The 14,315-nt window shown below is 35.7% G+C and overlaps 1 protein-coding gene across 1 annotated transcript; it reads right to left on the bottom strand.

The window, feature by feature from the left end:
* Positions 1-3,330: 3,330 nt before the first annotated feature.
* On the bottom strand, positions 3,331-9,676 carry LOC149791343 (uncharacterized). The gene is made up of 4 exons (XM_089969176.1): positions 9,519-9,676; positions 8,366-8,620; positions 4,524-4,667; positions 3,331-3,716 (listed from the first exon to the last, which is right to left on the bottom strand). The coding sequence occupies exons 2-4, from the start codon at positions 8,583-8,585 to the stop codon at positions 3,538-3,540; spliced, it is 543 nt and encodes a 180-aa protein (XP_089825302.1). The 5' UTR covers positions 8,586-8,620; positions 9,519-9,676; the 3' UTR covers positions 3,331-3,537.
* Positions 9,677-14,315: the final 4,639 nt, after the last annotated feature.

Below are 14,315 nucleotides of genomic sequence, written 5' to 3'. Positions count from 1 at the left end.
TCAATTTGGATGAATTTTTCCACCTGTTGAATTGTGCTGCATTGGACAATCAGGTAGTTTTGCCTTGGTCTTATCAGTTTGAATTGTCTAGTGTGAAATCTTGCCAGTGCTGTCATAATACTATTGGTACTTAGACTAGTAATTCTGTTGCACCTGCTGCTTATGTATATGGTGTGTTCGATGGAATGATAATTGTAAATTTTGTTTTGAGGGTTATGTTGTTGATTTTTTTCCTGTTTTGAGTTAACCTTACTTATGGCTTTTTTGTTGTTTTGGGGTTTTAGCGGGCCCTTGCCATTACCTAGGTATGTGTTTTGGGTGTTTGGGGTTGTTTGGGGTCTTTGGGTTGCCATATTAGTGATGCTGCTGGGTAGTTTTGTAGTGTCTAATTCATTGGATTTGTTCCCATAGGTTGGTGGTTCTCTTGCTGTTATTATCCCAGATGGTCCAGGAGTTTGGCTTGAGTGTATAGTTACTTTCCTAATGTTTTGATTTATTGTTGTTTGCTTGATTTCCTGTTGTTGGTTTGTTTGCATGTTTCTAGAATTGGTTATTTCATTTTTGGTGAATTTTGGGGTGCTGGTTATGGTTATGTGGTCTAATTGCGGTGAGTTTAAGGTATGTAGGTTACTGTCAAATTCATTTGTTAGGTTTGGAATAGTGGTGTCTATATCTTCATTTGTGTTTTTTTCCGCTTCCTTGAAGAGGATTGGTGATAGTATTGGCATTGTATTTATATTGTTCCCTGTAGTTTTGTATTTCTAGTAGTTTCTGTTGGTGGGGTGGGGGGTGTTAGTTATGTCTGCTCCTTTGTTCCGTTGTTTTCTGTTACGTGTTCCTATCGTTCCTTTGTTTGAGAGTTCCTTTGCTCTGTGCAATTCCTTTGTTCACGGCTTGACTGTTTGCTAATCGTTTCCTCTTCTTGGTATTATTTCTTTGCTCTTGTTTTCCTGTTTCTTTATTCTATTTTAATTGGTGATGGTGGTGGCCGCACTCAGTAGAACATTTAAAATTATACACCAAGCCGTAGGTTCATTTACACTCTCTATAGTAGAAACCTTAGCAAACGCGATGAATGTTACTGAATGTTACTGAAGTAGGTATAGAAAAAGTTATTGTTATTAAATAAGAAATTAAATACAACATAAATTAGATACGTTTTTTGGAAATATTTTGAAATTAACGCAATAACCTTGTAATTTTGCATTTCAAGAAACAAAATATGGCAATACAAAAACATACAAATGTGAGAATTACCACATTCCAGAAATATTCTTCCTAAGAAACTAATTATATGTTAACGAGTAGTAAACAATACACGTATTTTCTTTAATATAGAAAGAGTACAATTTGCAAAAGTTCTAGTCACTATCACTGGAGAGAAAACTGTCGATGCGGCTGTCGTTGACTTGGGGCCTGGCGTAGATGTAGCTGTTGGACCCATGGAAATCTGTGTTTATGGCATGGATATATGTATTTCATCCTGGGATGTAGGTAGCTCGTCGAATTGGTGGCTGGACTAGGTATAGTATGCATTCGATATATCGGGAATTTCAGGTGTTACTGCAAGAAGAATTATCACCGACCATGTATAAATCTTATGCTGGAAATCGTCTCAATAATTGTGCTCGATCCCGTTCTGATGTTCATGTTGCTGATGTTTTAGAATAGAATCTTCTTGGGGGCAGAAAGTACGAAATTCATAGAAGAGTTGTCCAGTCGTTCCGGAGTTGATGTAGCACAGCTGCGCGGCGTGAAGTCTGATGGTTGCAAGAGATTCGGTGCGAGACTGTTCCTTAGATCATAATTATGAGGAGTGACACCCTTATTCATGATATTTTCCACTAATCCTTTATTCTCCATCAACTGTTATGATATGGTTTATATCATAACAAGGGTGTCACAGATAATCGTGAAGATACGACTACATCTTGGGGAATGAGGTACGGAATCGCTGTAAGGAAAAGACAGAGCTGTTCTGACTGTAGCAACGAATTAATTCTTCAAAAGCCTGATTCGCTATTTATACAGTTTTTCGTTTCGTCAATCTTAGTGAGAACAAGCCCTTTGAACTTTTCCATGGCGATCGTGTGTACCATCTGCGCAACGCATCCAATATTGATATATTAATAATTTGCATGTTCTGCAGCTTTCCTCCAAATCTAAATTAATGACATTTAAGTAAGAGCGAAATATATTTTGTGCTGACAATTGTTGATTTTTAGTTACGAGCAAAACGTACTTTGTGCTGATAAATGTTGACATTTAGTTACGAGCGAAATGTATTGTATATTTTGTGCTGACAATTTGCTGATATTTAGTTACGAGCGAAATGTATTGTATTATTGTATGGGATTCAGCACCTGCTTGTAAAGTGCGATCTTTATAAAATAGCATACACTTATATTACACAGATATATGTTTTATCTCCATATATTTTAGTGGAAAATTATTATCAATATAAATTAATAAAAAAATTACTTTTAATACAATATGAGGAAATTTATTGATGTATGTATAAGAAGTAATTGATACCCTGCTGTATTATGACGTTTGGTTTTACCATACAAGAACGTACGGGTATCTTGATGTGAACAAATGCGTGACAGAAGAAATTTAATAGCCGTTATCTTATGATATGCTGTGTGTAGTGTTAGATGAGAGGGCTAATGAACAAATCGTGCAGTCCTTGTGTTTTCACAGGAAGCTTTTATGGAGACAGAGAACTCCAGGTTCCATTTTGTCCCAAGTCTTCAAGAATTGAAGACGGAATTGAGACTTTAGCCGAGACAGTCGAAGTCGACATGAGGGTAGTCATGGGGTAAAAAAGTGGAGCAGGAAGTGAAGGAGTCTAGAGAAAGTGGAGGAGGAGAAGGAACCTGGAGAAAGGTCGTGAGGAAGAGTAGAAGGAAGTGGGAGAAAAAAGAGAGAGAAAGAACAAAACAGATGAATAGAAATACGAGGACATGTGGAAATCAATCTCACACTGCTGATCTAGTGATGCAATAGGCTTATTAAAGGGTCGAGCGGAAGGAGTGTACTTGGAAATTTGAATCATTTAATTATTGAATTGTTATTAAATTCTTATTCATTGAATATCAAACTGTTTTTTGTTGTTGTTGTTGTTGTTGTTGCTGTTTTTGTATATTTAACCATCTAACCGTCAGCAATGTTGAAGGGGCTCGGAGCTTTACATCTATCTTTCACTACATTTAACTTCCAACAAGATAGAGCCTGTGTGGGACTTCTATAATAAGATGACACACGATGCCGTAAAAATATTTTCACGATATAAATGCTATCAATAGTATAAAAGATATTGACAATACGTATCAGTCGTGTATATTTAATAACCGATCTGTTCATACTTCACAGAGCTATCACAAAATAAAGATGTTGCAAATCTTTTACAGATACGACAATCGCAGGCAATGACTTTAGGGTAGAAATATCACAGATGTGGCAAAATGTATCCGGTTTTATGTGTCTTTTCTCCAGCGCACGAAGTTTATGGACTTTACGAATCGCTCTAAATGACTAGTGTTCTGACCCCACTTTTCCACCAAAGACACCTATAGCGTCGAGAATTCCCAGAATTCCAGTCACAAGTCCGAGAACGAAAGCGACGATTGTAATGTAGAAAGCGGCATGGTACTTGCTTAAGTTACCCGTGGCATTCCCAGCGTATATCGCGAAAGATATCATGGCGCAAATCGCTAAAAAAAGAAGAAACAAAAGTGCAAATGTAGAAAATTCAAACATAATTAAATTGTTCTCGTTGAAAATTTCAAGAGAGCACAGAACCAAGCACAATGTACTGAAAATTGTTAGTTTGTTACTGCCTATTAAACTGAAATCCCGTACGAGGTAAAATGTTTCCGTGTTGAATAATTTTGCTCAAGAAAAGGAGTGATTTACGTGCATAATAAAGGAGACTGTCCCGTTAAGTAAGATAAAAAAGAAAAGAGATTATTTTGCTAGATTTTGCATTGACAATAAGCAAGATGTTGTGAAAGGTGCAATTACAGAAATTAATGCAATGAGACCAATCATTTCGTGATAAAGTTTAAAGTAAATTGTTAAAAAAATATTAGTGACATATATGCTTTTTTCCAGGTGTGGTCAGCTAGCCGAGTTACTGTGTGCAGCAAGCAGCAACAACAATGATACATTTTGTTTTCACAACAGTGAGTAGGCGAATGGGATCAGTAGTGAAATTGGAGATAGGGATTGTAGTAAACTGGGCCTAGACAGAAAACACGTTGTCCTATATTGGTCTGCGTAGATAGTTCTATGCGTCATCATTCCTGATAATATTTTCAAGTTACGGTGAGCCTTCAAATCTGGCCGTGCTACTCTGACATTAAATGCAATCCTAGCGAACACTAAAAGGTTTTGATTGATGGATACATTTGGTTTTGCTCAAGTATCTATGAAGACATGTATGCATTAATCGGAAACACATAGGCAAAACAATTGTAATTGATTGAAACAGTTTCTGATGTTTCTGTCTTTGACCTTACCTCCTACGAATGTGAGACATACGGCTACAAGGTACAGGAGTTTCTTATTAGACTTGGAGCAGGTATGGACAATGACAACCACCAAGGACGCAAGAAACAACAAGAATCCAAGGGCGGAGAATGCTCTAACGGCACGAAACCAGTCTGAAAAAGGAAACGGAAAAAAAAATTCCCTGGTGGCAGGTTTTATTCATAACAAATACAGAATCGTTCTTGTTTTCTCTGACTATGTTCAAGTTCCAAAAAATTAGGTTAGGTTCTATAGTAATTTTAAACTGCATCAAAATGATCCAAAATGCAGAGGGAATGCATCTGTTAATGTTTTATAACTTCATTTATCAAAACATAAAAAAAACACTGTTCTTATAATTAAAACTGAAAGATCTTAAAGAATATTGACAGCATAAATTAACTGTTCAATAGGATAAAGATTGACAACAAAATTATTAATTTCAAGCATTCAGCACATAAAACTTATGAAAACACTGGGCAACCGCTAGAAACAGCTGTATAACACAATTAAGAAAAACACCTGGCGACTGATAGAAATAGGCATGTAACACAATTATTGCGACTGATAGAAATAGGCATATAGGCATACACTAAATTTAGGCAAACACTGGGCAACTAATAGAAAAAGGCAAATAATATGTATTATGGGGTACAAAGAGCAATTGCTAGAAAAAGGCATAAAATGTCATTATGGAAAACACCGAGCAACAGACAGAAATAGCTGAAATTATTTAAAACTGATTACAAAATGAATTCGTGTCTAGCTCACAATACCTACTTTCATTCTTTAAGACTTAAGCTAGTACGTTGACGTAGGTTACAAAAATAAAAGGACGTGTTATGTGTCTCTGTGTTTGTGTGTTTTGCGTACATGCTTTTGTGTATATTTGTGTGCACATTTTGTGGTGCCCTTTCCATTTTAGTCACGAATAATACCTTTATTTTTAATTCACATTCAAAATGATTTTTTAAAATTATATTACAAATCTGTTTTTCTTTGTTTATTAAAATGCTTCACCAAAATATCATTTATATAATGCTACCTACGCACCATATTATTATTTACATAGTTCTACCTGCACACAATAGTATTATTTACTTAATGATACCTACACACAATAGTATTACTTACATAATGCTACCTACACACAATATTATTATTTACATAATGCTACCTACACACCATAGTATTATTTACATAATGCTACCTACAAACAATAGTATTATTTACATAATGCTACCTACAAACAATAGTATTATTTACATAATGCTACCTACAAACAATAGTATTATTTACATAATGCTATCTACACACAATATTATTATTAACATAATGCTACCTACACACCCCGACCCGCCATTCTTTTGTCGATGTGTTTTTAAAGGACCGAAATTTAGCTCTTTCTGATCATCTTTAAAAAAAGCACAAAATAACGTCAACCTGTAACTAACTGTGGAGGCAGTGTTATAGTAAATAATGTCCACCTGTAACTAATTATGGAGGCAGTGTTAGGGTGAATAATGGCAACCAGTAACTATTTGTGGAGGCAGTGTTAGTGTAAATAATGGCAACCTTTAACTATTTGTGGAGGCAGTGTTAGGGTAAATAATGTTCACCTGTAGCTAATTATGGAGGCAGTGTTAGGGTAAATAATTTCAACCTTTAACAATTTGTAACTTGTGCACGTGGTGTTAGGCCTAATCGCTTGATTATGGCTTATTGTTAGCTTGACCAAGGTCAAAATCATTTATTGAATCTATGAAACTCTAATTAAATTTCTTCATTAACCTATTTTTACTCTTATTTGCTTGAAGATCTAATAAATTTATGTATATGATGATCTAAAGAATTCCCAGTATTATATTTCGACCGACCTTTATATCAATTAGCAATAATATACGTTTGCTGTATTCAATCGTCATTGTATGCTAAAGAGAGAATAAAGATTATGATAATGTACAGAATATGTCAATGAAACGAAAGGCATGTTGTCTTGTCTTGCCAATGATTATTTCCCTTTGGTTCAAAGTGACGTGGTTGTTTAAGCTCAGCTAATTCAAAACTCTGAATATCTGCCATCACAATATTTATTTCGTTTCTTTTTTTTTCTTTTCTTTTCTATTGTTCACGCTCGAGTCTGGAATATATTGATCAGCACGTTCTATATTGCAATACTGAAAATTTAATATTAGCATATTATAGTGTGTTTATTGCATTATTGAGCATTTTTGTTACCACAAAGTATTAAATATATTGCTTTTTAATATACTACGGGGTGTATATTGCTTAGTAACATATCGCAGGTAATGTATTTCAATATCGACATTCTGCCAAAAATACACATTGCAAAGTGTATATTTAAATCGTTCACACTGTGATTTATTTATTTATTTATTTATTTACATTTCTTGCTTGAGATATAAAAATTAACACGGGGCTGATGTGAAAGTGTTTTAAAATATTTTTGGCTGGCTTGAATTCATGCAAAGTTTAAATTGTATAGATTGATATATCTATGAGATAACAATGACTTCATCCTACGTTAACCTGGTGTACACCCTTAGTATTAACAATTATTTGATGAGCTTATTACATGATGTATATTCGTGCTGTTGATAATGAGATTTAAATTAATTAAATTTAATTAGATTTATTAATCCTATCTCTTGAATCAAACTGACTCGACATGTATTGCGTATTTTTCTAAATATTTCCGATCTTTCGTATTATATTTTGTCGTTTTGCACTGCCAACATTTTCTTATAAATTCGAATTTATGTTAACATATTCAAAGAGCTTCAAAAACTATTCATTGCTCATTTTATGCAATTCTATACTAAATAAATGAAGAAATATATTTTGGTAACACGAATAAATGTTTCTGGTTAAGTCGATTGAGGACGATTTTTTTCCTGTCAAGTCAAATGAAGCAATGTTTCCTGCTAAGTCCAATGCGGAAATATTTCCTGTTAGGTCGAATAATGAAAGATGAAACATTATGACCATACACATTGACATTTCTTAAATCGAAACATTCAGTCACTGTCAATTCCAACCAACCATCATACCCTCACACTCAAACTAGATCATAACATAGCATATTGATGGGGGTACATTAGAGTGAAATGTCTAAATTTACAATCTAATCTATCGAGATCAATTTCCATTTGCCCAAACCTAAACCAGTAAGCATCCGCCCTTATAAATTGTCATATGAACTTCTTTATGGGGCACTTTGGTTGTAATTAGAGCATCGAGCAGCATATATATGCTACCGTTGATGGTGGGGATGTGTGGGTGGGTGGGTGTGGGTGTGGGTGTGTGTGAGAGAGAGAGGGAGAGAATTGTAAGTAACTTTAACAGTTTTTCAGTCATATCGCTACGATGTCTGCAATGTGGCAGTTTATAGTGATGTCTATCACTGGGGCATCATGCCGCAGACATGTAGAATGATGTCCGACTTAGTCACATTATCCTGATTGCAGAATGACCAGTCCTAACACTAACCTCTTAATGCTGAGCGCCTAGCTTGGCAGCTGTTTGTACCATTTTTCTAAGTCTTTGGTATGACTCAGCCGGTTTTGAACCTGCGACCTCTCGTAGCCGAGGTGGAGGCTGTAACCACTAGGCCACCAGAACGGCAGATGAGGTCAACAAAGGGACAAAATAATACACTGACATACGGATGGACCGAGTCCTGGATGTATATAGAAACAACAAATGAGCAGAATGACAGAGAGAAAGAGATGGACAATTAAAAGGAAAGAAGGGTAGATATATACGGACATACAGACATACCGACAAAAATAGATAGAAAGATGTAACTTACCAACCAGTGTGCTGTTTGCATAATCTGCACACCCAACAACGAGTGAAACTTGTGAGCACGCTGTCCAAAGACCACCATATGCTTTGACTGAAATCCCTAGCAGTGTGCTTTCAGTGTAGTACCAGTAAGGGATTACAAAACCCACTAGGTCCAAAATGAAGCAGAATATCAGCAGGACAATCACCAGTTTCTTTAATGCGGACGTTCCTCCGGAGCTCATTTCTCTGTTTCTTATTTATGTACAGAAGCCTTGCTCTAAGTGAAATTAGATTTTCAAACATTAAAAATCATATTCAGTATTGGTTCCTAGGACGACAAGTTTAATATATATTTGAAATATAAATCAATAGGTATTTTCGTGCAAATGCTGGTTATTGTCATAATTTATGAAGTTTAATATGCAATGAACAGAGATGAATAAATTAAACTACCCACTTTAATGAAAATCTCTAATTTTAGTTTTATTACCGGGAACCTGGTTTCAAAATGTGTAAGTCTAAATTCAAATTATCGAAATCCAGTTTCAAATACTGCTCAGAGCATTGAAATAAAAAGGAATCTATTTTGACGCTTTGAGTTGAAAATGGTAGTCTAGTAATTCGATATTAATCGACCTCTGACTGCTGACGACTCTTTTTTGTGGGTAGGGTGGGAAGCAGTTGTTTTCATTCCAAACAGGAAAACAAAAACTCTAAGCACAGTGTCTTCTGTTTAAAGGAGTAAACGATTTGTAAATTTCTCAACTAATACAAAATTTAAAGACGTGCAACACATATATCAGAACAAATATTGTCCACGAAGAAATTTTTACAAACTGACTTTTGTCAAAGAAATAAAGTTCTGAACGGTAAACGTTACTCAGACAAGCATACTTTGCTAAGAGTATTTATTAATTTAGTTAGTTTTCAACATTTTGTGTTCAATTGAAAAGATTTTCAAGAGAATATCCTATTTTGATTAGAGAAAATATGCAAACGAAAATTAATGCAATAATAATAATAATAAGAAGAAGAAGAAGAACAATAATAATAATATTAATAATGATAACAAACTTTATCTATTTGCAGTTATTCAGGAAGTTTGAAATAATTATTTTCTCCTGAAAAGACAAAATGAAGAACCCAATTAATTTAATTTATCTAAGAAAAGTTACCTTTTTATATGTTCCCAAGTCTAGTTCAAGGCCTCTGTGACTTTTTTTTATATCGAAATTTTCCAATCTGAAGGTAGAAACTTAATCAACACTTTTCTTCCCTTTTGTAACCCGAATTAAGAAAGCCACTGAACCCGTCTCTGATCACCGATTTATATATCATCAAGCCTACCTCAGTTCCTTGTGATGCCATGGTTACAACAGAGTTTTGTTTATGTTTGTTTTCATACTCTTGGTTGTAATATTTGGTTTCCATTGTTATACAGGTCCGCATTCGATTGTTGTTATGCGGGGCATGCTTGAACATAGCTATTTGTTCGATTTTTCACACGTTTCATCGGTGGCTTGCCTTAATCTACCTGTAAATAGTTGCCCAGTAGTCGTACGATGTTACACGTGTGGGAAATGACCCGTAGGCTATTCAGGTACAACTTTTATAAAACGTTGAACATTTGACTATACGTTCAGAGGTGTTCAGAAATTAACACTAGCAAGATTGTATTTTATTTGAACTTTTCTTATCATTTTAAATCGTAACATTATCCAGTGCCTCGAAATATTTGTTTCTATTTTAGACTTGTTAAAAAAAATCTAAAACCAGAATTGATTTTTCTCTCGTCGAGATATTTCCGAAATGATTTGATGTAATACACATCGACACGTGTCCAGGACAGTGTAGTTCACTGACCATTTTATCTTGGTAGTGGAGGAGTGGTGATGGGGCCAGAGAGGGAAGGCAAGGAGATGTATGTATGTATGTATGTATGTAGGTAGGTAGGTAGGTTTTATGTATGTATGTATGTATGTAAGTAGGTAGGTAGGTAGGAGGAATGTATGTATGTAGGTAGGTAGGTAGGAGGTATGTATGTATGTATGTATGATTGTATGTATGTATTTAAGTAGGTAGGTAGGTAGGAGGTGTTTATGTATGTAGGTAGGTAGGTTGGTATGTGGTATGTATGTATATATGTATGTATGTATGTATGTGTACTATATTCTGTCTCATCTTGTATTTTTTGGACTGCCCGTCGGTCCATCTGTTTCCGTGTATACAAAATATTTATTTTGTTTGCACCGTATTGTCGATCTTACTATTGGCAAATCACTAGCTCGGGTTGAAGGTGCTTAATTTCAGCATCTTAACATCTGATGCTTAACATTTTCATTTTTAAAAGACATTATTTTAGTGAGAGAGCGTGAATCATACGTATCTACCCTTTTAATACACATGTATTGGATTTCTAGATTTAAGGTGAAAGATCAGCATACTTGTGTCTTTTTCATCTCCGCCTGGGTCGTTGAGGTGTGTCATTGTATAGAAAACTATCATGTTAATCATGTTATAGTTGTTTGCAGTTTATAACATTGAATTTTAATGATATTGAATACATACCCGTTTACACAGGATCAAATAGAACAATATTTAACAAATATACATGATCAATAGTATTAGTAATTATAGTAGTGTTATTATTATTATTATTATTATTACTGATATGACCATTATATTGTTTAATGAATGATATACAGAATTACATTATACTGCATAATTTGCAAATTGCACAACAAGAAAACAAGTCTACATAGCTGATATGTGTTTGAAGTTAATGGAGGAGTGGAGGAGAAAGTAGAGGACAAAGAAGATAAGTACGATAATATTAAGACTAATGGTATCAATCAAATGAAACTTGCGACAAAGGCTAAAGCATGAACATGTTCACTTATATACCAAATCAAACTTTTTCTCAGTGAAAAGTTTTAGTATTTGCCGGTGGTATCGTTTTAAAAAAAAATGTATCTTTATCACAAATGTCAAATTTTCATTGACTTGCATTTTGATATGGGTTTTTAGCCATTCAGCTTTGTCTTGTATTAACATTTTCTTCTTCAACTGGCTCTTTGGCACCTGTTGTATTTTAAAATCCGTCTTTAATTCTGATTGGGAGTGTTGGTGTTGTAATCAGTACATCGACTGGTTCGGTTTTTCTGATTGATTTACATAAAACGTAACAAACTTTTTGCAAAGTCAGTCTTTAATTCTGTGTCATGTGGCTCGTATTATGATCTATGCATTGACTGGCTCAGATTTTCATATTGACTAAAATCAAAAGTAAATAACACTTCTAAATTCAGATGTTAATTCTGTGTCAAGGGTTTCGTATTAGAATCCGTACATTGACTGGCTCAGCTTTATGTAGTTAGATCAACAACAACAAGAAACCAGGACACTATTTACTGTTTTCACTGGCTCGCTTGCCCCCGCATTTGTCTAATGTTTTTCAATTATGGATCAGTCAGAAAACTGTCAAGCCGTTTATATACTTAGAATGTATTAAAATCTGTTTTAGTTTAGAAATTGATGCAGTGTTTATAACATCAGTGACTTGAGAGGGTAGTAATTTGTATTTTAGATAATGGCATCGGTTAATGTAATGAAGAGGACACAGAAACAAGCGTGATGAGGAATCTTTCATTCCCGAAGGCAGATCGTTTATTTATGTTAGCCTCTACAGTTAGACCTATCAAGTATTTGGGTAATATTAATATAAAAGAGAAATTATTTGGTTTACAATAATGTGCCGCTAACTATAACTCCACATGGACCAAGAAGTATTGTTTTCGTAGAAGTTATATCTCGCACGTGATTTCAGATGGATCTGCCATCAGGTATCATGGTACCAATTGTTTTTCCATATACCTCAATGCTAATGTTTTGTGAAATAAATATACTTTCTGTCCTACTTGGGCATGCGTGTCACACACTGTCATATAGAACAATGCTAGATTGTCAATTTGACAATGACATAACCAGGTACTCCATTGCATTTAAGAGAGATAACTCTACTGGAACTAGACAGGGGTAAGAGTTATCTAGTCACAACAAGCACATTTTCAGCCATGTGCACCATATTTTAAAAAAATCATAAAAAATACAAAATATGATCTAGATAGAAATTAACACAAACTCACATGTTTCCAAGAGGCTCAAAATTTTTTTTAAGCCAAACAGAAAGTACAACTCTTACATAATGCACCAATCACAGCTAGTGTTGTTCTTTAATTCTGAATACAATGTTCCATACACTTTAAGCTCCGCCCACCTGGACTTGTGCAATTGGTACCGTTATACCATCAGAGTTTGAGGCAATGACTTTATTGAAAACGGGCCGCTTATGTTTTACAAAAGGTGTTTTCGCTTACCGCCGCAGGAATTCCATTAGTATACCATTTTGGTTGTTTTTATTGGTTAATTATTTTATCTTGTATGAGCGCGTGTTTTTTAGTATAGTAAGACAAATGTGGTTCCAGATAGTCAATTCATACCCGGGTCTGTAATTTAAAAAAATGTCAGTGAGCTAATATTTTGAAGCCGTTCAGAGAAAAATTAATTAACAGCAATTTTAGTAACTCAGTCATACAAATAGAATATGATTTTTTTTTGCGCTCCTCTGCGCACGAATTACACAAACGGGGGAGTACTCACTAATAGAGAAACAGGATACATTAATCTTGTAGAGGTTGTCAGGGCGGATAGTTTATATGCTGTCAATAAGGATAGTCGTGCCAGGGTCGGTAGTGTAGATGTGGTCATAACGGGTAGTAGTGTCAGGGGGTGTTGGGTGAATGTTGTGAAGAAGGCTAGTTGTGTCAGAGAGGGTAATGTAGCTGTGGTCAGTAACAGTGGTAGTGCCAAGGTGGGTAGTGTAGATAAGTCAGTACGGGTAGTAGTATCAGGGTGAGTAGTGTAGATGTGGTCAATACGGGTGGTAGTGTCAGAGTGGGTAGTGCAGATGCGGTCAGTAAGGCTAGTAGTGTCAGGATGAGTAATGCATATGTGGCCAATAAGGGTAGTAGTGTCAGGGTTGGTAGGGTAGAGGTGTCAGGGTTGATGGTGTAGATGTTGTCAATATGGGTAGTCGTGTAAGGGTTGGTAGTATAGATGTTGTCAATACGGGTAGTAGTATCATGGTTGGTAGTGTAGATGTTGTCAATATGGGTAGTCGTGTCAGGGTTGTTAGTGTAGATGTTGTCAATACAGGTAGTAGTGTCAGGCTGGTTAGTGTAGATGGTGGCAATACTGGTAGTAGTGTCAGGGTGGATAGTGTAGATGTGGTCGATACAGGTAGTAGTGTCAGGGCGGGTAGTTTATATGTTGTCAATAAGGATAGTCGTGTCAAGGTCGGTAGTGTAGATGTGGTCATAACGGGTAGTAGTGTCAGGGTGTGTTGGGTGAATGTTGTGAAGAAGGCTAGTTTTGTCAGAAAGGGTTATGTAGATGTGGTCAGTAAGAGTGGTAGTGTCAAGATGGGTAGTGTAAATAAGTCTATACGGGTAGTAGTGTCAGGGTGGGTAGTGTAGATATGGTCAGTAAGAGTAGTAGTATCAGATTGCGTAGGGTAGATGTGGTCAATACGGGTGGTAGTGTCAGAGTGGGTAGTGTACATAAGTCTATACGGGTAGTAGTGTCAAGGTGGGTAGTGTACATAAGTCTGTACGGGTAGTAGTGTCAGGGTGGGTAGTGTAAATATGGTCAGTAAGAGTAGTAGTGTCAGACTGCGTAGGGTAGATGTGGTCAATACGGGTGGTAGTGTCAGAGTGGGTAGTGCAGATGCGGTCAGTAAGACTAGCAGTGTCTGGATGAGTAATGCATATGTGGTCAATAAGGGTAGTAGTGGCAGGGTTGGTAGGGTAGACGTGTCAGGGTTGGTGGTGTAGATGGTGTCAATATGGGTAGTCGTGTCAGGGTTGGTAGTATAGATGTTGTCAATACGGGTAGTAGTGTCAGGGCGGGTAGTG

The sequence above is a fragment of the Sinohyriopsis cumingii genome, chromosome 9 (assembly GCF_028554795.1).
Source record: "Sinohyriopsis cumingii isolate HCF-2022 chromosome 9, ASM2855479v2, whole genome shotgun sequence".
Lineage (NCBI taxonomy): Eukaryota > Metazoa > Mollusca > Bivalvia > Unionida > Unionidae > Sinohyriopsis > Sinohyriopsis cumingii.
The sequence above is the reverse complement of the archived record's forward strand: the minus strand, read 5'-3'. Positions and strand labels throughout refer to the sequence as shown.

Bases quoted from the DNA above. Each gene is read 5' to 3' on its own strand.
- LOC149791343 (XM_089969176.1), bottom strand. From the start codon at position 8,585: ATGAGCTCCGGAGGAACGTCCGCATTAAAGAAACTGGTGATTGTCCTG. The intron at 4,668-8,365 runs GTAAGTTACATC...TTCCTTTTTCAG, and splicing joins TGCAAACAGCACACTGGTTG to ACTGGTTTCGTGCCGTTAGA. The intron at 3,717-4,523 runs GTAAGGTCAAAG...TTCTTTTTTTAG, and splicing joins ATGTCTCACATTCGTAGGAG to CGATTTGCGCCATGATATCT.